Source organism: Oncorhynchus mykiss, chromosome 14 (genome assembly GCF_057628025.1).
Source record: "Oncorhynchus mykiss isolate SJ-2025 chromosome 14, ASM5762802v1, whole genome shotgun sequence".
Classification (NCBI taxonomy): domain Eukaryota; kingdom Metazoa; phylum Chordata; class Actinopteri; order Salmoniformes; family Salmonidae; genus Oncorhynchus; species Oncorhynchus mykiss.
This window is the reverse complement of record NC_143035.1, coordinates 42,456,930-42,479,176: the sequence shown is the minus strand read 5'-3', so window position 1 is coordinate 42,479,176 and position 22,247 is coordinate 42,456,930. Positions and strand designations below refer to the sequence as shown.

The 22,247-nt window shown below is 46.9% G+C and overlaps 2 protein-coding genes across 2 annotated transcripts in view; one reads left to right on the top strand and one right to left on the bottom strand.

The window, feature by feature from the left end:
- LOC110533243 (iron-sulfur clusters transporter ABCB7, mitochondrial) overlaps window positions 1–1,545 on the bottom strand; it is a 46,567-nt gene extending 45,022 nt beyond the window's left edge. Inside the window, exon 1 of the mRNA XM_090198945.1 lies at window positions 1,114–1,545. Coding sequence (XP_090055071.1) covers window positions 1,114–1,308 — 195 coding nt within the window. The 5' untranslated portion in view covers window positions 1,309–1,545. The remainder of the gene's footprint in view (window positions 1–1,113) is intronic.
- Window positions 1,515–19,715, top strand: LOC110533244 (uracil phosphoribosyltransferase homolog). Its single transcript, XM_036943580.2, has 7 exons — window positions 1,515–1,926; window positions 4,900–4,942; window positions 5,047–5,116; window positions 12,182–12,244; window positions 12,358–12,519; window positions 13,652–13,750; window positions 17,333–19,715. The coding sequence occupies exons 1-7, from the start codon at window positions 1,655–1,657 to the stop codon at window positions 17,437–17,439; spliced, it is 816 nt and encodes a 271-aa protein (XP_036799475.1). The 5' UTR covers window positions 1,515–1,654; the 3' UTR covers window positions 17,440–19,715.
- Window positions 19,716–22,247: the final 2,532 nt, after the last annotated feature.

The following is a 22,247-nucleotide window of genomic DNA, read 5'->3' as shown; positions in this document are numbered from 1 at the left end:
TGTTAATGTTGAGACCGAACGTCAGGGATCTTAAAACTCCCCCCTACAGAAGACACCTTCGTCCAATGACTTATGGAACGGAGTGTCAGGAACAAACCCAGTGTGTCAGGAACAAATTGAGACAGTGCTCCTGGTGGAATACGTGTTTTACAACCTATAGAGATGATTTTAGACATCAAGAGCTAGCTATATGCCAGAACATGCAGGATCATCTTTTATATCCGTTTTGGAAAACCACCTTGACAGTGTTGTCCAACTACTATGTGTAAAGTCTGTCATAACTGTAGTACTAGCTGGCTTATACAACCTGGGGTGTAATAATTAGTCCAAACAGTTGCAAAACGGAACATTTCTAGAGTTTCTATTGGACAAATTCAGGTAGGTCCCTCCCAGTTTCGTTAGCTTCCGTTTAAGAAAGGTTTTGCAACACATTTGGCCTAATGAATACGCCAACGGTGTCTGCCAAGTTCAGGCAATATCAGTCGGTTCAAGGTTGGGATGCCCAGTCTTATCTCACGGGACATACTGTGCACGGACACTCTTTTACTCTGTCAGTTCCAAAGTAGGCAGACAGCCTAGCGGTTAAGAGCGTTGGGTCGAATCCCTGAACCGACTAGGTGAAAAATCTGTCGATGTGCCCTTCAGCAAGACACTTAACCCTAATTACTCCTGTAAATCGTGGAAGGATAAGAGCTTCTACCAAATGACAACTGTAAATGGTCAACACGTGACCCACTCACTGGAGCCCACAAACTATATACCTCAGCGACAAAAAATTAACCCAGCAAGCTACGTATGAGGTGTAACTTCAGTTAGTATTCAAAGTATATTTAGCTAGTTAGTCATGTGTCGAAATCACTTTCACCTCAACTTGCCGGATACGTCGAGTAGCAGGCAAGGCTACCAACCTAGCAAAACATTGACAGCCATGGCAATCTTGTGAAAACAGACACCACAAGCTTGGTTAGCTTAACTTTCTGGTAGCTGACACATATTACTATAATATCACTTATACGGTCATCCCAAAACCGGATAACGTTATAACATGTTGATGTGCCCTTGTCAGCTTGTGTCGAAAGTGTGACTCTCAGAACAGTGTCCTTCTCCCCTCACCAAATAAGTAGTCTGTTGTTTCCGTTGCTTCCCATTCGGTTTGTTACCTCCTCGCCAAGCATGATAAAAACTTGTCTGTTGAAGTAAAATAGCTAATTTTCTTCTCTGCAGGTGTAAAACGCATTCCAGTGGGACCAACAGCGGAGCCATCTTACCTAAGGAAAGCGGGGTCGATAACGAACAAACTTCCGTCATTTCCTATTAGAACGACCTTTGCACCTTTATCGTCTTTCATTATTATTTTTTGAAGAAATAAAATCATAATAGCTATCTATGTGGCTATTTCGAAACATGTGGTCCTTATATACCTAATTAAATTATATTTCGACGTTTTGCTTGTAATGTAGGTTTTTACTCCTCTGATTGATACGATTTGTAAACAATCACGTACTTGTGACCTTACTAAGTGTTGTGGGAATTGTCGTCATTTCCTGAAGCCAGGCGGATGTGTTGACGTCACCAACGTTGCGACACGTACGGCTCGTTGTCAGCAAATAGCGAACTTTATTCGGTTTTAACAATATACAGTGAGTACAGCAACATGCCCTGCCACAACCAGTCGTTAAATAACGTTACTACCGGCCAAGAACATAACTTAACGAAGCATGTTCGGTTCGCCGCGAGCAGTAACAGCAGCAGCGTTCCGGTGGCGCCAAGCTCTGAGGCGGTGGATGACGTCAATAAACAGCGTTTGAACGGGAACTGTCCGAATGGTGGTGGGCTCGGCCCAGATGTGTTAAACCTTGGACCTCAACTGAAACTGCTTCCTCTTAACAGTCAGATACTAGAATTACAGACCATCATCAGAGACAAGTGAGTGTTTGACTTGGTGTAGTAGACCTCACAGTGAAATGCTGAATACAACAGGTGTAGTAGACCTCACAGTGAAATGCTGAATACAACAGGTGTAGTAGACCTCACAGTGAAATGCTGAATACAACAGGTGTAGTAGACCTCACAGTGAAATGCTGAATACAACAGGTGTAGTAGACCTTACAGTGAAATGCTGAATACAACAGGTGTCGTAGACCTTACAGTGAAATGCTGAATACAACAGGTGTAGTAGACCTTACAGTGAAATGCTGAATACAACAGGTGTAGTAGACCTCACAGTGAAATGCTGAATACAACAGGTGTAGTAGACCTCACAGTGAAATGCTGAATACAACAGGTGTAGTAGACCTCACAGTGAAATGTTGAATACAACAGGTGTAGTAGACCTCACAGTGAAATGCTGAATACTACAGGTGTACAGTGAAATGCTGACTTACCAGCCCCTAACCAACAATGCAGTTTAAAAAATAAGAATAAGAAATAAAAGTAACGAGTAATTAAAGAGCAGCAGTAAAATAACAATAGCGAGACTACATACAGGGGGATAACGAGTCAATGTGCGGGGCACCGATTAGTCAAGGTAATTGAGGTAGTATGAACAAGTGGTAGTATGAACAAGTGGTAGTATGTACAAGTGGCTATGCATAGATAATAACAGTAGCAGCGGAGTAAAAGGAGGGGGGGGGGGTCAATGCAAATAGTCTGGGTAGACATTTGATTAGATGTTCAGGAGTCTTATGGCTTGGGTGTAGAAGCTGTTTTAGAAGCCTCTTGGCCCTAGACTTGGCGCTCCGGTACCGCTTGCCGTGCGGTAGCAGAGAGAACAGTGTATGACTAGGGTGGCTGGAGTCTGAACATTTTTAGGGCCTCCCTCTGTCACTGCCTGGTATAGAGGTCCTGGATGGCAGGAAGTTTGGCCTCAGAGATGTACTGGGCCGTACGCACTACCCTCTGTCGTGCCTTGCGGTCGGAGGCCGAGCAGTTGCCATACCAGGCAGTGATGCAACCAGTCAGGATACTCTCGATGGTGCAGCTGTTGAACCTTTTGAGGATCTGAGGATCCATGCCAAATCTTTTCAGTCTCCTGAGGGGAATAGGTTTTGTCGTGCCCTCTTCATGACTGTCTTGGTGTGCTTGAACCATGATAGTTTGTTGGTGATGTGGACACCAAGGAAATTGAAGCTCTCAACCTGCTCCACTACAGCCCTGTCGATGAGAATGGGGGTGTGCTTGGTCCTCCTTTTCCTGTAGTCTACAATCATCTCCTTTGTCTTGATCAGTTTGAGGGAGAGGTCCTGGCACCGCATGGCCAGGTCGCTGACCTCCCTATAGGCTGTCTCGTCATTGTCAGTGATCTACCACTGTTGTGTCATCGGCAAACTTAATGATGGTGTTGGAGTCGTGCCTGGCCGTGCAGTCATGAATGAACAGGGAGTACAGGAGAGGCCTGAGAACGCACCCCTGAGGGGCCTCTATGTTGAGGATCAGCTTGGCAGATGTGTTGCTACCTACCCTTCCCGTCTGGCGTCATTTAGGCAGGTTACCTTAGTGTTCTTGGGCACAGGGACTATGGTGGTCTGCTTGAAACATGTTGGTATCACAGGGACAGGTTGAAAATGTCAGTGAAGACACTTGCCAGTTGGTCAGCGCATGCTCGCAGTACACACCCTGGTAATCCATCTGGCCTTGTGAATGTTACTCACATTGGCTGCGGAGAGCATTTTTTTGCTTGTAAGCAGGAATCAGGAGGATAGAGTTATGGTGTGATTTTCCAAATGGAGGGCGAGGGAGAGCTTTGTACGCGTCTCTGTGTGGGGTTAAAGGTGGTCTAGAGTTAGTTTTTCCCCCCTCTGGTTGCACATTTAACATGAAGATAGAAATTTGCATTAAAGTCCCCGACCACTAGGAGTGCCGTCTCTGAGTGAGTGGTTTCCTGTTTGCTTATGGTGGTATACATTGAGTGCTGTCTTAGTGTCGGCATCAGTCTGGTGGTATGTAGACAGCTACGAAATACACATATAAACTCTCTAGGTAGATATTGTGGTCTACAGCTTATTTGATTTATTTATTTATTTATTTATTTATTTAACTAGGCAAGTCAGTTAAGAACATTCTTATTTTCAATGACGGCCTAGGAACAGTGGGTTAACTGCCTGTTCTGGGGCAGAACGACAGATTGTCAGCTCGAGGGTTTGAACTTGCAACCTTCCGGTTACTAGTCCAACGCTCTAACCACTAGGCAACCCTGCCGCCCCTTATCATGAGATACTCTACCTCAGGCGAGCAAAACCTTGACACTTCCTTAGATATTGTGCACCAGCTGTTGTTTACATATAAGCATTAGTCCGCTGCCCCTTGTCTTACCAGACGTCGCTGTTCTATCCTGCTGGTACAGCGTATAACCAGCCAGCTGTATGTTGATAATGTCGTCGTTCAGCCACAACTCTGTGAAGCATAAGATATCACAGTTGGTAGTTTAATTTTCCTCGTAGGTCATTGATTTTATTTTCCTATGATTAGCTAGTAGGACAGAAGGCAAGGGGGGTTTATTCAATCGCCTACGAATTCTCAGAAGGCACCCCGACCTCCATCCTCTTTTCTTCACGCAAATGACGGGGATTTGGGTTTTGTTCCCGGGAAAGCAGTATGTCAGGCTCGTCTGACTCGTTAAGGGAAAAACAAAAGCTTCTTTCTGCCAGTTCGTGGTGAGTCATCGCTGTTCTGAAGTCCAGATTATTATTATTTTCGGTCATAAGAGACGGCAGCAGCAACATTATGTACACAATAAGTTACAAACAACGCAAAAAAAACGAACATAAAATGACAATCGGTTAGGAACATGTAAAAACATCAGCCATCTTCTCCGACGCCGTACTCAACTCAGACGTGGGAGCAAGGTAACAAGATGCTGTGGCCTCAGCAGGACAAATTATGTTTGTTTGTGTTTTGCAGGACAACCAGCAGAGGGGATTTTGTGTTCTGTGCAGACCGACTGGTAAGATTCCTTTTAAGAAGTCATCAGCTAGCTAGTAACTACAGTCGTTCATTTCATGGAAAAAAAGAGCATGAAGAGTTGAAACTGTTGATCTTCCTCCTCAGATCAGACTGGTGGTGGAAGAAGGACTGAACCAGCTGCCCTACTCAGAGTGCACGGTGACCACTCCTACAGGTACTGACTCTTACTCCCTAACCCCTACCCAGAGTGCACTGTGACCACTCCTACAGGTACTGACTCTTACTCCCTAACCCCTACTCAGAGTGCACTGTGACCACTCCTACAGGTACTGACTCTTACTCCCTAACCCCTACCCAGAGTGCACTGTGACCACTCCTACAGGTACTGACTCTTACTCCCTAACCCCTACCCAGAGTGCACTGTGACCACTCCTACAGGTACTGACTCTTACTCCCTAACCCCTACCCAGAGTGCACTGTGACCACTCCTACAGGTACTGACTCTTACTCCCTAACCCCTACTCAGAGTGCACTGTGACCACTCCTACAGGTACTGACTCTTACTCCCTAACCCCTACCCAGAGTGCACTGTGACCACTCCTACAGGTACTGACTCTTACTCCCTAACCCCTACCCAGAGTGCACTGTGACCACTCCTACAGGTACTGACTCTTACTCCCTAACCCCTACTCAGAGTGCACTGTGACCACTCCTACAGGTACTGACTCTTACTCCCTAACCCCTACTCAGAGTGCACTGTGACCACTCCTACAGGTACTGACTCTTACTCCCTAACCCCTACTCAGAGTGCACTGTGACCACTCCTACAGGTACTGACTCTTACTCCCTAACCCCTACCCAGAGTGCACTGTGACCACTCCTACAGGTACTGACTCTTACTCCCTAACCCCTACTCAGAGTGCACTGTGACCACTCCTACAGGTACTGACTCTTACTCCCTAACCCCTACCCAGAGTGCACTGTGACCACTCCTACAGGTACTGACTCTTACTCCCTAACCCCTACCCAGAGTGCACTGTGACCACTCCTACAGGTACTGACTCTTACTCCCTAACCCCTACCCAGAGTGCACTGTGACCACTCCTACAGGTACTGACTCTTACTCCCTAACCCCTACTCAGAGTGCACTGTGACCACTCCTACAGGTACTGACTCTTACTCCCTAACCCCTACTCAGAGTGCACTGTGACCACTCCTACAGGTACTGACTCTTACTCCCTAACCCCTACTCAGAGTGCACTGTGACCACTCCTACAGGTACTGACTCTTACTCCCTAACCCCTACCCAGAGTGCACTGTGACCACTCCTATAGCAGAGTTTCCGTTAGCTGTTTTTATATGAATGAAGTTGTCTGTGAGAAGAAGAAAATCCCATTGTGAAATAATGTTTTATAGCTTCTTCATTGATGGAAATACCAGATGACATGCTTATCGGTCTGCAGGGGCATTTGCATAATTTAGTGGAATTAAATTGGCACGTGTACAGTATATTTGTGACATGTTTTCGTTATGTATGCATCTTGCCTTTGAGTGGAAAGTCGGTCAGACAGAGAGCTGCTGCAGCATCTGGTGGGAACTTGGACAAATCATGACGTCATTGATCTTCAGGTTGGAACGTCAGAGCTCTAGAAAGAGGGCGGCGTTCCCGTGTTGGAATTCCTAGCTGTCCATTCAAAAATAATTTTCTCCCCAGTTGTTTTGAACATGAAATGTCAACAGACGGAAATGTCAACATTCTTTTTCATCACTTCACAATGAGCTGGAGGCAGTAGGCATTTTGAAAAGCTTTTTGTTTTTGACCTTTATTTAACCAGGCAAGTCAGTTAAGAACAAATTCTTATTTTCAATGACAGGGTTAACTGCCTGTTCAGGGGCAGAACGACAGATTTGTACCTTGTCAGCTCGGGGATTTGAACTTGCAACCTTTCAGTTACTAGTCCAACGCTCTAACCACTAGGTTACCCTGCCGCCCCAATAATTGTTTGAAATGTGAACGTATTGAGGCATGTCTAACCTTTCTTCAAAGTAGCCTATTAGATCCACACTGCTCAAAAAAATACAGGGAACACTTAAACAACACAATGTAACTCCAAGTCAATCACACTTCTGTGAAATCAAACTGTCCACTTAGGAAGCAACACTGATTGACAATAAATGTCACATGCTGTTGTGCAAATGGAATAGACAACAGGTGGAAATTATAGGCAATTAGCAAGACACCCCCAATAAAGGAGTGGTTCTGCAGGTGGGGACCACAGACCACTTCTCAGTTCCTAACATCCTAGCTGATGTTTTGGTCACTTTTGAATGCTGGCGGTGCTTTCACTCTAGTGGTAGCATGAGACGGAGTCTACAACCCACACAAGTGGCTCAGGTAGTGCAGCTCATCCAGGATGGCACATCCATGCGAGCTGTGGCAAGAAGGTTTGCTGTGTCTGTCAGCGTAGTGTCCAGAGCATGGAGGCGCTACCAGGAGACAGGCCAGTACATCAGGAGACGTGGAGGAGGCCGTAGGAGGGCAACAACCCAGCAGCAGGACCGCTACCTCCGCCTTTGTGCAAGGAGGAGCACTGCCAGAGCCCTGCAAAATGACCTCCAGCAGGCCACAAATGTGCATGTGTCTGATCAAACGGTCAGAAACAGACGCCATGAGGGTGGTATGAGGGCCCGACGTCCACAGGTGGGGGTTGTGCTTACAGCCCAACACCGTGCGGGACGTTTGGCATTTGCCAGAGAACACCAAGATTGGCAAATTTGCGCCCTGTGCTCTTCACAGATGAAAACAGGTTCACACTGAGCACATGTGACAGACGTGACAGTCTGGAGACGCCGTGGAGAACGTTCTGCTGCCAACATCCTCCAGCATGACCGGTTTGGCGGTGGGTCAGTCATGGTGTGGGGTGGTATTTCTTTAGGGGGCCGCACAGCCCTCCATGTGCTCGCCAGAGGTAGCCTTACTGCCATTAGGTACCGAGATGAGATCCTCAGACCCCTTGTGAGACCATATGCTGGTGCGGTTGGCCCTGGGTTCCTCCTAATGCAAGACAATGCTAGACCTCATGTGGCTGGAGTGTGTCAGCAGTTCCTGCAAGAGGAAGGCATTGATGCTATGGACTGTCCCGCCCGTTCCCAGACCTGAATCCAATCGAGCACATCTGGGACATCATGTCTCGCTCCATCCACCAACACCACAGACTGTCCAGGAGTTGGCGGATGCTTTAGTCCAGGTCTGGGAGGAGATCCCTCAGGAGACCATCCGCTACCTCATCAGGAGCATGCCCAGGCGTTGTAGGGAGGTCATACAGGCATGTGGAGGCCACACACACTACTGAGCCTCATTTTGACTTGTTCTAAGGACATTACATCAAAGTTGGAATAGCCTGTAGTGTGGTTTTCCACTTTAATTTTGAGTGTGACTCCAAATCCAGACCTCCATGTGTTGATAAATTTGATTTCCATTGATCATTTTTGTCTGATTTTGTTGTCAGCACATTCAACTATGTAAAGAAAAAAGTATTTAATAAGAATATTTCATTCATTCAGATCTAGGATGTGTTATTTTAGTGTTCCCTTTATTTTTTTGAGCAGTGTATTTTCTAAATATCTAAATTATTTTGTACATAATGTTTCTGCCACCGTCTCTTGTGACCGAAATGAGCTTCTAGATATCAGGACAGCGATTACTCACTCACCCTGGAATACGTTTTTTAACGAGTCGGGCGCAAAGGATTTACTCCAGACACCCGACAAGGCCCTCATCTCCGTCATTCACAGGAGAAAGACACGGATCCGATGGCGAGAGGGTAATAGGCCTTTTCCATCGGTTCTATTAGCCAACGTACAATCATTGGATAATAAAATAGACAAACTACGGGCACGTATATCCTACCAACGGAACAATAATAACTAATATCTTATGTTTCACTGAGTCGTGGCTGAACGACGACATGAATAACATACAGCTGGTGGTTTATACACTGTATCGGCAGGATAGAACAGCAGCCTCTGGTAAGACAAGGTGTGGTGGTCTATGTATATTTGTAAACAACAGCTGGTGCACGAAATCTAAGGAAGTCTTGAGGTTTTGCTCGCCTGAGGTAGAGTATCTCATGATAAGCTGTAGACCACACTATTTTTTTTATTTTTTTTTTATTTATTTTTTTATTTCACCTTTATTTAACCAGGTAGGCTAGTTGAGAACAAGTTCTCATTTGCAACTGCGACCTGGCCAAGATAAGGCATAGCAGTGTGAACAGACAACACAGAGTTACACATGGAGTAAACAATTAACAAGTCAATAACACAGTAGAAAAAAAGGGGAGTCTATATATACATTGTGTGCAAAAGGCATGAGGTAGGCAAATAATTACAATTATGCAGATTAACACTGGAGTGATAAATGATCAGATGGTTATGTACAGGTAGAGATATTGGTGTGCAAAAGAGCAGAAAAATAAAAATAAATAAATAAAAACAGTATGGGGATGAGGTAGGTGAAAATGGGTGGGCTATTTACCAATAGACTATGTACAGCTGCAGCGATCGGTTAGCTGCTCAGATAGCAGATGTTTGAAGTTGGTGAGGGAGATAAAAGTCTCCAACTTCAGCGATTTTTGCAATTCGTTCCAGTCACAGGCAGCAGAGAACTGGAACGAAAGGCGGCCAAATGAGGTGTTGGCTTTAGGGATGATCAGTGAGATATACCTGCTGGAGCGCGTGCTATGGATGGGTGTTGCCATCGTAACCAGTGAACTGAGATAAGGCGGAGCTTTACCTAGCATGGACTTGTAGATGACCTGGAGCCAGTGGGTCTGGCGACGAATATGTAGCGAGGGCCAGCCGACTAGAGCATACAAGTCGCAGTGGTGGGTGGTATAAGGTGCTTTAGTGACAAAACGGATGGCACTGTGATAAACTGCATCCAGTTTGCTGAGTAGAGTGTTGGAAGCAATTTTGTAGATGACGTCGCCGAAGTCGAGGATCGGTAGGATAGTCAGTTTTACTAGGGTAAGTTTGGCGGCGTGAGTGAAGGAGGCTTTGTTGCGGAATAGAAAGCCGACTCTTGATTTGATTTTCGATTGGAGATGTTTGATATGGGTCTGGAAGGAGAGTTTAGAGTCTAGCCAGACACCTAGGTACTTATAGATGTCCACATATTCAAGGTCGGAACCATCCAGGGTGGTGATGCTGGTCAGGCGTGCGGGTGCAGGCAGCGAACGGTTGAAAAGCATGCATTTGGTTTTACTAGCGTTTAAGAGCAGTTGGAGGCCACGGAAGGAGTGCTGTATGGCATTGAAGCTCGTTTGGAGGTTAGATAGCACAGTGTCCAAGGACGGGCCGGAAGTATATAGAATGGTGTCGTCTGCGTAGAGGTGGATCAGGGAATCGCCCGCAGCATGAGAAACATCATTGATATATACAGAGAAAAGAGTCGGCCCGAGAATTGAACCCTGTGGCACCCCCATAGAGACTGCCAGAGGACCGGACAGCATGCCCTCCGATTTGACACACTGAACTCTGTCTGCAAAGTAATTGGTGAACCAGGCAAGGCAGTCATCCGAAAAACCGAGGCTACTGAGTCTGCCGATAAGAATACGGTGATTGACAGAGTCGAAAGCCTTGGCAAGGTCTATGAAGACGGCTGCACAGTACTGTCTTTTATCGATGGCGGTTATGATATCGTTTAGTACCTTGAGCGTGGCTGAGGTACACCCGTGACCGGCTCGGAAACCAGATTGCACAGCGGAGAAGGTACGGTGGGATTCAAGATGGTCAGTGACCTGTTTGTTGACTTGGCTTTCGAAGACCTTAGATAGGCAGGGCAGGATGGATATAGGTCTGTAACAGTTTGGGTCCAGGGTGTCGCCCCCTTTGAAGAGGGGGATGACTGCGGCAGCTTTCCAATCCTTGGGGATCTCAGACGATATGAAAGAGAGGTTGAACAGGCTGGTAATAGGGGTTGCGACAATGGCGGCGGATAGTTTCAGGAATAGAGGGTCCAGATTGTCCAGCCCAGCTGATTTGTACGGGTCCAGGTTTTGCAGCTCTTTCAGGACATCTGCTATCTGGATTTGGGTAAAGGAGAACCTGGAGAGGCTTGGGCGAGTAGCTGCGGGGGGGGGGGAGCTGTTGTCCGAGGTTGGAGTAGCCAGGCGGAAGGCATGGCCAGCCGTTGAGAAATGCTTGTTGAACTCTTTACCAAAAGAGTTCTCATCTATATTCTTCGTAGCTGTCTACCACCACAGACCGATGCTGGCACTAAGACTGCACTCAATGAGTTAGGAATTTTATGAATAATGACTAAACATTATCCCCATTTTAAATAGAATTGTAACTAAGTAAACTTATACTCTGTTTTATTATATCTGATTAACAATATGAATTCATAAGTGAGAGATTGTGGAGCCTGATACAGGGGGTAATTAAATACCATTCCAGCCAGGTTGGAGAAGACTGGAAGTGTTTTCTTTTAAGTAAAGCAGAAAGGGTCATTAACCTATGGTTGAACCGACTCCACTTAGCTCTGGGATCTTTAGATAAGGCAGTGTGTGTTTTCTTAGGTTTTCCATTAGCTGGAACTGTCTGCTGAATGGTGATGGATGAAGACTTCAGAAGGTTTATCTCGAATTAACTTTTGAACTGTTGGGAGAAAGAATATTTTATAACCTATGACGTCATATTTTGTATATAAACTGTTGTTCGTGGTTACATGGCAGCGCGCTCCGAGAATAAATACTAGTATCTAATTTTGATAAGACTGGTCTCTGTCTATTTTATGCAAATAAGAATCTTACAAATTCTCAGAAAATAGATTAAGTGAATTAAATTAAAGAAAACATATTTGAATTATGAAATTACAGTGACAATGAGCAAACGGGAAAACGCTCATTGAGGCGGCGCCCCTAGTGGCCGGGGACTTTAATGCAGGGAAACTGAAATCCGTTTTACCTCATTTCTACCGGCATGTTAAATGTGCAACCAGAGGGAAAATAACTCTAGACCACCTTTACTCCCTCGTCCTCCACTTGGCAAATCTGACCATAATTCTATCCTCCTGATTCCTGCTTACCTCACATCGTTGCATCCTCGACTTGCATGTTCTGTTCATTATGAATTACTATATTCTAAATGCGATTTCTGTCATTCTGAGCACTGTGGGTGGACGCCCTAATTACACGCTGACCCCTAACCTCTACACGCCGACCCCTTACACACTATCCACATGCTGCTGATAACATTCTGCTTCATCTCTCAACAGGACACATGTATGAAGGTGTAAAGTTTGAGAGAGGTAACTGTGGAGTCAGCATTATGAGAAGTGGTGAGTCTGGTATTTCCCCCCCCCTCTACTGAAAAAATGTCCCTTTTTCTGCTTTTTTCATGTTATTTCACATACCTGACCTCTTTAGGGACCTGTGTCTGTCCATCCCCCAGGTGAGGCCATGGAGCAGGGTCTGAGGGACTGTTGTAGGTCCATTCGCATCGGGAAGATCCTGATCCAGAGTGATGAAGAGACCCAGGAGGCTAAGGTCTACTATGCTAAGTTCCCCCCAGACATAAACAGGAGGAAGGTGCTGCTCATGTACCCAATACTGAGTAAGTAAAAAAGATCGCTGGCAAAAGGGAAAGATATTACAGACGTCTTGAATGTTGGGTCATTTTTCCTAATCCTGGAGTTTTTTTCAGCCAGGCAAATAATGAAATGGTTGAAAAAGTTCCTGTTGTTAACATGTTGTCATTAACTATAGACAAATAAATTAGAGCAGTTGATCAAATTCAACACAAAAAATAGACAACATAATGACCCGGTACCGCTGAGTAACATAATGACCCGGTACTGCTGAGTAACATAATGACCCGGTACCGCTGAGTAACATAATGACCCGGTACTGCTGAGTAACATAATGACCCGGTACCGCTGAGTAACATAATGACCCGGTACTGCTGACTAACATAATGACCCGGTACCGCTGAGTAACATAATGACCCGGTACCGCTGAGTAACATAATGACCCGGTACCGCTGAGTAACATAATGACCCGGTACCGCTGAGTAACATAATGACCCGGTACCGCTGAGTAACATAATGACCCGGTACCGCTGAGTAACATAATGACCCGGTACCGCTGAGTAACATAATGACCCGGTACCGCTGAGTAACATAATGACCCGGTACCGCTGAGTAACATAATGACCCGGTACCGCTGAGTAACATAATGACCCGGTACTGCTGAGTAACATAATGACCCGGTACCGCTGAGTAACATAATGACCCGGTACCGCTGAGTAACATAATGACCCGCTACCGCTGAGTAACATAATGACCCGGTACCGCTGAGTAACATAATGACCCGGTACCGCTGAGTAACATAATGACCCGGTACCGCTGAGTAACATAATGACCCGGTACCGCTGAGTAACATAATGACCCGGTACTGCTGAGTAACATAATGACCCGGTACCGCTGAGTAACATAATGACCCGGTACCGCTGAGTAACATAATGACCCGGTACCGCTGCACGGTATCTCCGGTATCTTATGAATGAAGTCTTCAGGTCTCAGACAAAATTACTCATCATGCACTTTAGCACTGAACTGTGTGTCTAGGTAACACAGTGTGTGTTGTGTGTGTGTGTGTGTGTCCCAGGTACAGGTAACACAGTGTGTGTTGTGTGTGTGTGTCCCAGGTACAGGTAACACAGTGTGTGTTGTGTGTGTGTGTCCCAGGTACAGGTAACACAGTGATCGAGGCGGTGCAGGTGTTGATTGAGCATGGACTCCAACCCAAACACATCATCCTCCTCTCTCTCTTCTCCACCCCACACGGTAGGTAACACATCATCCTCATCTCTCTCTTCTCCACCCCACACGGTAGGTAACACATCATCCTCATCTCTCTCTTCTCCACCCCACACGGTAGGTAACATATTATCCTCATCTCTCTCTTCTCCACCCCACACGGTAGGTAACATATCCTCATCTCTCTCTTTCTCCACCCCACACGGTAGGTAACACATTATCCTCATCTCTCTCTCTTCTCCACCCCACACGGTAGGTAACACATCATCCTCATCTCTCTTTCTCCACCCCACACGGTAGGTAACGCATTATCCTCATCTCTCTCTCTTCTCCACCCCACACGGTAGGTAACACATTATCCTCATCTCTCTCTTTTCTCCACCCCACACGGTAGGTAACACATTATCCTCTCTCTCTTCTCCACCCCACACGGTAGGTAACACATTATCCTCATCTCTCTCTTTTCTCCACCCCACACGGTAGGTAACACATTATCATCTCTCTCTTCTCCACCCCACACGGTAGGTAACACATTATCCTCATCTCTCTCTCTTCTCCACCCCACACGGTAGGTAACACATCATCCTCATCTCTCTCTTTTCTCCACCCCACACGGTAGGTAACACATCATCCTCATCTCTCTTTTTCTCCACCCCACACGGTAGGTAACACATTATCCTCATCTCTCTCTCTTCTCCACCCCACACGGTAGGTAACACATTATCCTCATCTCTCTCTCTCTCTTCTCCACCCCACACGGTAGGTAACACATTATCCTCATCTCTCTCTTCTCCACCCCACACGGTAGGTAACACATGATCCTCATCTCTCTCTCTTCTCCACCCCACACGGTAGGTAACACATCATCCTCATCTCTCTCTCTTCTCCACCCCACACGGTAGGTAACACATGATCCTCATCTCTCTCTCTTCTCCACCCCACACGGTAGGTAACACATTATCCTCATCTCTCTCTCTTCTCCACCCCACACGGTAGGTAACACATTATCCTCATCTCTCTCTCTTCTCCACCCCACACGGTAGGTAGCACATAATCCTCATCTCTCTCTCTTCTCCACCCCACACGGTAGGTAACACATGATCCTCATCTCTCTCTCTTCTCCACCCCACACGGTAGGTAACACATGATCCTCATCTCTCTCTCTTCTCCACCCCACACGGTAGGTAACACATAATCCTCATCTCTCTCTTCTCCACCCCACACGGTAGGTAACACATGATCCTCATCTCTCTCTCTTCTCCACCCCACACGGTAGGTAACACATTATCCTCATCTCTCTCTTTTCTCCACCCCACACGGTAGGTAACACATCATCCTCATCTCTCTCTTTCTCCACCCCACACGGTAGGTAACACATTATCCTCATCTCTCTCTTCTCCACCCCACACGGTAGGTAACACATTATCCTCATCTCTCTCTTTTCTCCACCCCACACGGTAGGTAACACATCATCCTCATCTCTCTCTTTCTCCACCCCACACGGTAGGTAACACATCATCCTCATCTCTCTCTTCTCCACCCCACACGGTAGGTAACACATGATCCTCATCTCTCTCTTCTCCACCCCACACGGTAGGTAACACATTATCCTCATCTCTCTCTTCTCCACCCCACACGGTAGGTAACACATCATCCTCATCTCTCTCTTCTCCACCCCACACGGTAGGTAACACATGATCCTCATCTCTCTCTCTTCTCCACCCCACACGGTAGGTAACACATTATCCTCATCTCTCTCTTCTCCACCCCACACGGTAGGTAACACATCATCCTCATCTCTCTCTTCTCCACCCCACACGGTAGGTAACACATTATCCTCATCTCTCTCTTTCTCCACCCCACACGGTAGGTAACACATGATCCTCATCTCTCTCTCTCTTCTCCACCCCACACGGTAGGTAACACATTACCCTCATCTCTCTCTCTTCTCCACCCCACACGGTAGGTAGCACATAATCCTCATCTCTCTCTCTTCTCCACCCCACACGGTAGGTAACACATGATCCTCATCTCTCTCTCTTCTCCACCCCACACGGTAGGTAACACATTACCCTCATCTCTCTCTCTTCTCCACCCCACACGGTAGGTAACACATCATCCTCATCTCTCTCTTCTCCACCCCACACGGTAGGTAACACATCATCCTCATCTCTCTCTTCTCCACCCCACACGGTAGGTAACACATGATCCTCATCTCTCTCTCTTCTCCACCCCACACGGTAGGTAACACATTATCCTCATCTCTCTCTTTCTCCACCCCACACGGTAGGTAACACATCATCCTCATCTCTCTCTTCTCCACCCCACACGGTAGGTAACACATTATCCTCATCTCTCTCTTTTCTCCACCCCACACGGTAGGTAACACATCATCCTCATCTCTCTCTTCTCCACCCCACACGGTAGGTAACACATTATCCTCATCTCTCTCTCTTCTCCACCCCACACGGTAGGTAACACATTATCCTCATCTCTCTCTTCTCCACCCCACACGGTAGGTAACACATCATCCTCATCTCTCTCTTCTCCACCCCACACGGTAGGTAACACATTATCCTCATCTCTCTCTCTTCTCCACCCCACACGGTAGGTAACACATCATCCTCATCTCTCTCTTCTCCACCCCACACGGTAGGTAACACATCATCCTCATCTCTCTCTTCTCCACCCCACACGGTAGGTAACACATCATCCTCATCTCTCTCTTCTCCACCCCACACGGTAGGTAACACATTATCCTCATCTCTCTCTTTTCTCCACCCCACACGGTAGGTAACACATCATCCTCATCTCTCTCTTCTCCACCCCACACGGTAGGTAACACATTATCCTCATCTCTCTCTTTCTCCACCCCACACGGTAGGTAACACATGATCCTCATCTCTCTCTCTCTTCTCCACCCCACACGGTAGGTAGCACATAATCCTCATCTCTCTCTCTTCTCCACACGGTAGGTAACACATGATCCTCATCTCTCTCTCTTCTCCACCCCACACGGTAGGTAACACATTATCCTCATCTCTCTCTCTTCTCCACCCCACACGGTAGGTAACACATGATCCTCATCTCTCTCTTCTCCACCCCACACGGTAGGTAACACATGATCCTCATCTCTCTCTCTTCTCCACCCCACACGGTAGGTAACACATTATCCTCATCTCTCTCTTCTCCACCCCACACGGTAGGTAACACATTATCCTCATCTCTCTCTCTTCTCCACCCCACACGGTAGGTAACACATTATCCTCATCTCTCTCTTCTCCACCCCACACGGTAGGTAACACATCATCCTCATCTCTCTCTTCTCCACCCCACACGGTAGGTAACACATGATCCTCATCTCTCTCTCTTCTCCACCCCACACGGTAGGTAACACATTATCCTCATCTCTCTCTTCTCCACCCCACACGGTAGGTAACACATTATCCTCATCTCTCTCTCTTCTCCACCCCACACGGTAGGTAACACATTATCCTCATCTCTCTCTCTTCTCCACCCCACACGGTAGGTAACACATTATCCTCTCTCTCTTCTCCACCTCACTGTAGGTAACACATTATCCTCCTCTCTCTCTCTTCATCTCTCCAGGAGCCAAGGCCATCCTCCAAGAGTTCCCAGAGATCACCCTGCTCACCACAGAGCTGCACCCGGTCGCCCCCACACACTTTGGACAGAAGTACTTTGGCACAGAATGACAAACGCGCACACCAGACCACACCACGCTAGACCACACCACGCTAGACCACACCACGCTAGACCACACCACGCTAGACCAGACCACACCACGCTAGACCACACCAGACCACACCACATTAGACCAGACCACGCCAGACTGCACCAGACCACGCCACGCTAGACCACACCACACTAGACCACACCACACTAGACCACACCACACTAGACCACAACACGCTAGACCACAGCACACTAGACCACACCATGCTAGACCACGCCAGACCACACCACATTAGACCAGACCACACCACGCCAGACTGCACCAGACCACGCCACGCTAGACCACACCACACTAGACCACACCACACTAGACCACACCACACTAGACCACACCACACTAGACCACACCACACTAGACCACACCACGCTAGACCACACCAGACCACACCACATTAGACCAGACCACGCCAGACTGCACCAGACCATGCCACGCTAGACCACACCACACTAGACCACACCACACTAGACCACACCACACTAGACCACAACACGCTAGACCACAGCACACTAGACCACACCATGCTAGACCACGCCAGACCACACCACATTAGACCAGACCACACCACGCCAGACTGCACCAGACCACGCCACGCTAGACCACACCACACTAGACCACACCACACTAGACCACACCACACTAGACCACACCACACTAGACCACAACACGCTAGACCACACCACACTAGACCACTCCAGACCGAACTAGAGGTTGGCCGATTTCAAGTTTTCATAACAATTGGAAATCTGTATTTTTGGACACCGATTTGGCCGATTTATTTTAACACCTATTTTTACTTAACCTTTATTTAACTAGGCAAGTCAGTTAAGAACACATTCTTCTTTTCAATGACGGCCCAGGAACAGTGGTTAACTTCCTGTTCAGGGGAAGCTCGGGGGATCCACTCTTGCAACCTTACAGTTAACTAGTCCAATGCTCTAACCACCTGCCTCTCATTGCACTCCACGAGGAGACTGCCTGTTATACGAATGCAGTAAGCCAAGGTAAGTTGCTAGCTAGCATTAAACTTATCTTATAAAAACAATCAAGCATAATCACTAGTTAACTACACATGGTTGATGATATTACTCGTTTATCTAGCGTGTCCTGCGTTGCATATAATCTGACTGAGCATACAAGTGTCTAAGTATATGACTGAGCGGTGGTAGGCAGCAGCAGGCTCGTAAGCATTCATTCAAACAGCACTTTCGTGCGTTTTGCCAGTAGCTCTTCGTTGTGTGTCAAGCATTGCGCTGTTTATGACTTCAAGCCTATCAACTCCCGAGATGAGGCTGGTGTAACGGCTAGCTAGTTAGCGGGGTGCGCGCTAATAGCGTTTCAAACGTCACTCGCTCGCCACTTGGAGTGGTTGTTCCCCTTGCTCTGCATGGGTAACGCTGCTTCGAGGGTGGCTGTTGTCGATGTGTTCCTGGTTCAAGCCCAGGGAGGAACGAGGAGAGGGATCGAAGCTATACTGTTACACTGGCAATACTAAAGTGCTTATAAGAACATCCAATAGTCAAAGGTTAATGAAATACAAATGGTATAGAAGGAAATAGTCCTATAATTCCTATAATAACTACAACCTAAAACTTCTTAACTGGAAATATTGAAGACTCATGTTAAAAGGAACCACCAGCTTACATATGTTCTGAGCAAGGAACTGAAACGTTAGCTTTCTTACATGGAACATATTGCACTTTTACTTTCTTCTCCAACACTTTGTTTTTGCATTATTTAAACCAAATTGTTTCATTATTTATTTGAGGCATTATATTAAGTTAAAATAAGTGTTCATTCAGTATTGTTGTAATTGTCATTATTACAAATAAAATAAAAAATTAAATGGCCGATTAATCGCTATCGGCTGTTTTGGTCCTCCAATAATCGCTATCGGCTGTTTTGGTCCTCCAATAATCGCTATCGACTGTTTTGGTCCTCCAATAATCGCTATCGACTGTTTTGGTCCTCCTATAATCGCTATCGGCTGTTTTGGTCCTCCAATAATCGCTATCGGCTGTTTTGGTCCTCCAATAATCGCTATCGGCTGTTTTGGTCCTCCAATAATCGCTATCGGTATTGGCATTGAAAAATCATAATCGGTCGACCTCTAGACCGAACCAGACCAGACCGAACCACACCAGACCGAACCAGACCACACCGAACCAGACCAGACCGAACCACACCAGACTACTCATCCCTAAGATCAGTGTGAATAAAAAAACATTTAAAACTTTAGATGTGATGTTACTGAGTCCTAACTTCATTATCTACAGTATGTGTTCTTATCTGATGTGATGTTACTGAGTCCTAACTTCATTATCTACAGTATGTGTTCTTATCTGATGTGATGCTAGTGTACATCTACCTCTGTTCCTCCTCCTACTGCGGTTCCTACCCTTCTCCCACCGCGGTTCCTACCCTCCTACCGCAGTTCCTACCCTCCTCCCCCCTCCTACCGCAGTTCCTACCACCCTCCTACCGCAGTTCCTACCACCCTCCTACCGCAGTTCCTACCCTCCTCCCCACTCCTACCGCAGTTCCTACCCTCCTCCCCCCTCCTACCGCAGTTCCTACCCTCCTCCCCCCTCCTACCGCAGTTCCTACCCTCCTACCGCGGTTCCTACCCTCCTCCTCCCACCGTGGTTCCTACCGCGGTTCCTCCCCTCCTACCGCGGTTCCTACCCTCCTCCCCCCTCCTACCGCGGTTCCTACCCTCCTCGCCTCCCTCTCTGCCACTGTCCCTAATGCCCCCCTCTACAAAATGTCCTTCACATGGTCAAGAACTATTCTGACATAATGTCAAAATACTGCCACCATATTGCCTTAATGCTTCTGCAGAACAAACTTGACCTCAAACTGAATGTATTGACCCACTACTTACAGGGAAGGATTCGGGGCTCTATTCAGCCTGGGTCCTGAAATGTTACAATAGAAATGTAAAGGTCATTTCCCATTGGGCCGACGCGTGCGGTCTCCGCCAACGTGGATTAGGCATCAGTGCTGAACCTCTGCGATACGTATTGAATAGAGGAGTTCAGACATGAAACCACATCAGTTTGACAGATTTATCCAGTCGTGTGTGTGTAAGACTCAGGTAAACGGAGTGATTGTGTTGATCTCCTGTTGGAATGATGAATAAAACAGGAACCAGAAGTGATCAGGAGTAAAAGTTAATTTCAGTGTCAGTCAGTATGATGATCAGCAACATAGTACATGGAGTTAGAGCACCAGACCCAAACACCACCTCCTCTCAGTGATGGGAAGAGCACCAGTAAACTGCTGACCCAAACACCACCTCCTCTCAGTGATGGGAAGAGCACCAGTAAACTGCTGACCCAAACACCACCTCCTCTCAGTGATGAGAAGACCAGTAAACTGCTGACCCAAACACCACCTCCTCTCAGTGATGGGAAGAGCACCAGTAAACTGCTGACCCAAACACCACCTCCTCTCAGTGATGGGAAGAGCACCAGTAAACTGCTGACCCAAACACCACCTCCTCTCAGTGATGGGAAGAGCACCAGTAAACTGCTGACCCAAACACCACCTCCTCTCAGTGATGGGAAGAGCACCAGTAAACTGCTGACCCAAACACCACCTCCTCTCAGTGATGGGAAGAGCACCAGTAAACTGCTGACCCAAACACCACCTCATCTCAGTGATGAGAAGAGCACCAGTAAACTGCTGACCCAAACACCACCTCCTCTCAGTGATGGGAAGAAGACATACTCAACATCCATGAAGGTCCATCCTCTCTTCACTCTCTCCCAGTCACATACACAGACAATCATTCACACAGTCACATACACAGACAATCATTCACACAGTCACATACACAGACAATCATTCACACAGTCACATACACAGATATGATTGTAAATGAACATTGACACCATAAGGAACATTTTGCTGAATGGAAGAGATGAAATAATCAATAACTTGTTTATGTCTGTACAGAGCAGATGTCTTAGTTGTAACAACAGCCGTATTGCATTATTTGATCATGATGTTAAACCAATGTAAATACACACAAAGGGGCATATGTATCAAGCATCTGAGTAGGAGTGCTGACCTAGGGTCAGTTCTGCCTTCTACAACACATTACATGCACAGGAGCCTGATCCTAGATCAGTCAGTTCTGCCTTCTACAACACATTACATGCACAGGAGCCTGATCCTAGATCAGTCAGTTCTGCCTTCTACAACACATTACATGCACAGGAGCCTGATCCTAGATCGGCACTCTGAACCGCTTGAGACAGACAGCACTAGACCTACCTTGATAACAGCTTTGGCCCGGTCCAGACAAGGCCCTTAGCCCCTCCCCAAGTCTGTCTGCATCCCAAATGGCACCCTATTCCCTATACAGTGCACTAGTTTTGACCAGAGCCTTATGGGTAATAGAATGCCATTTAGGATGCAAACCAAGGACTGACTACCTAAGCTAAGGAGTAGGAACTAGGGTCTGCTTCTGTAGTGGAGCAGGTTGAGAGCTTCAGGTTCCTTGGTGTCCACATCACCAACAAACTATCATGGTCCAAGCACACCAAGACAGTTGTGAAGAGGGCACGACAAAACCTTTTCCCCCTCAGAAGACTGAAAAGATTTGGCATGGGTCCTCAGATCCTCAAAAGGTTCTACAGCTGCCCCATCCGGAGCATCTGTACCGTAACACCCTGTGTATATAGTCTCCACATTGACTCTGTACCGGTACCTCCTGTATATAGCCTCCACATTGACTCTGTACCGGTACCCCCTGTATGTAGT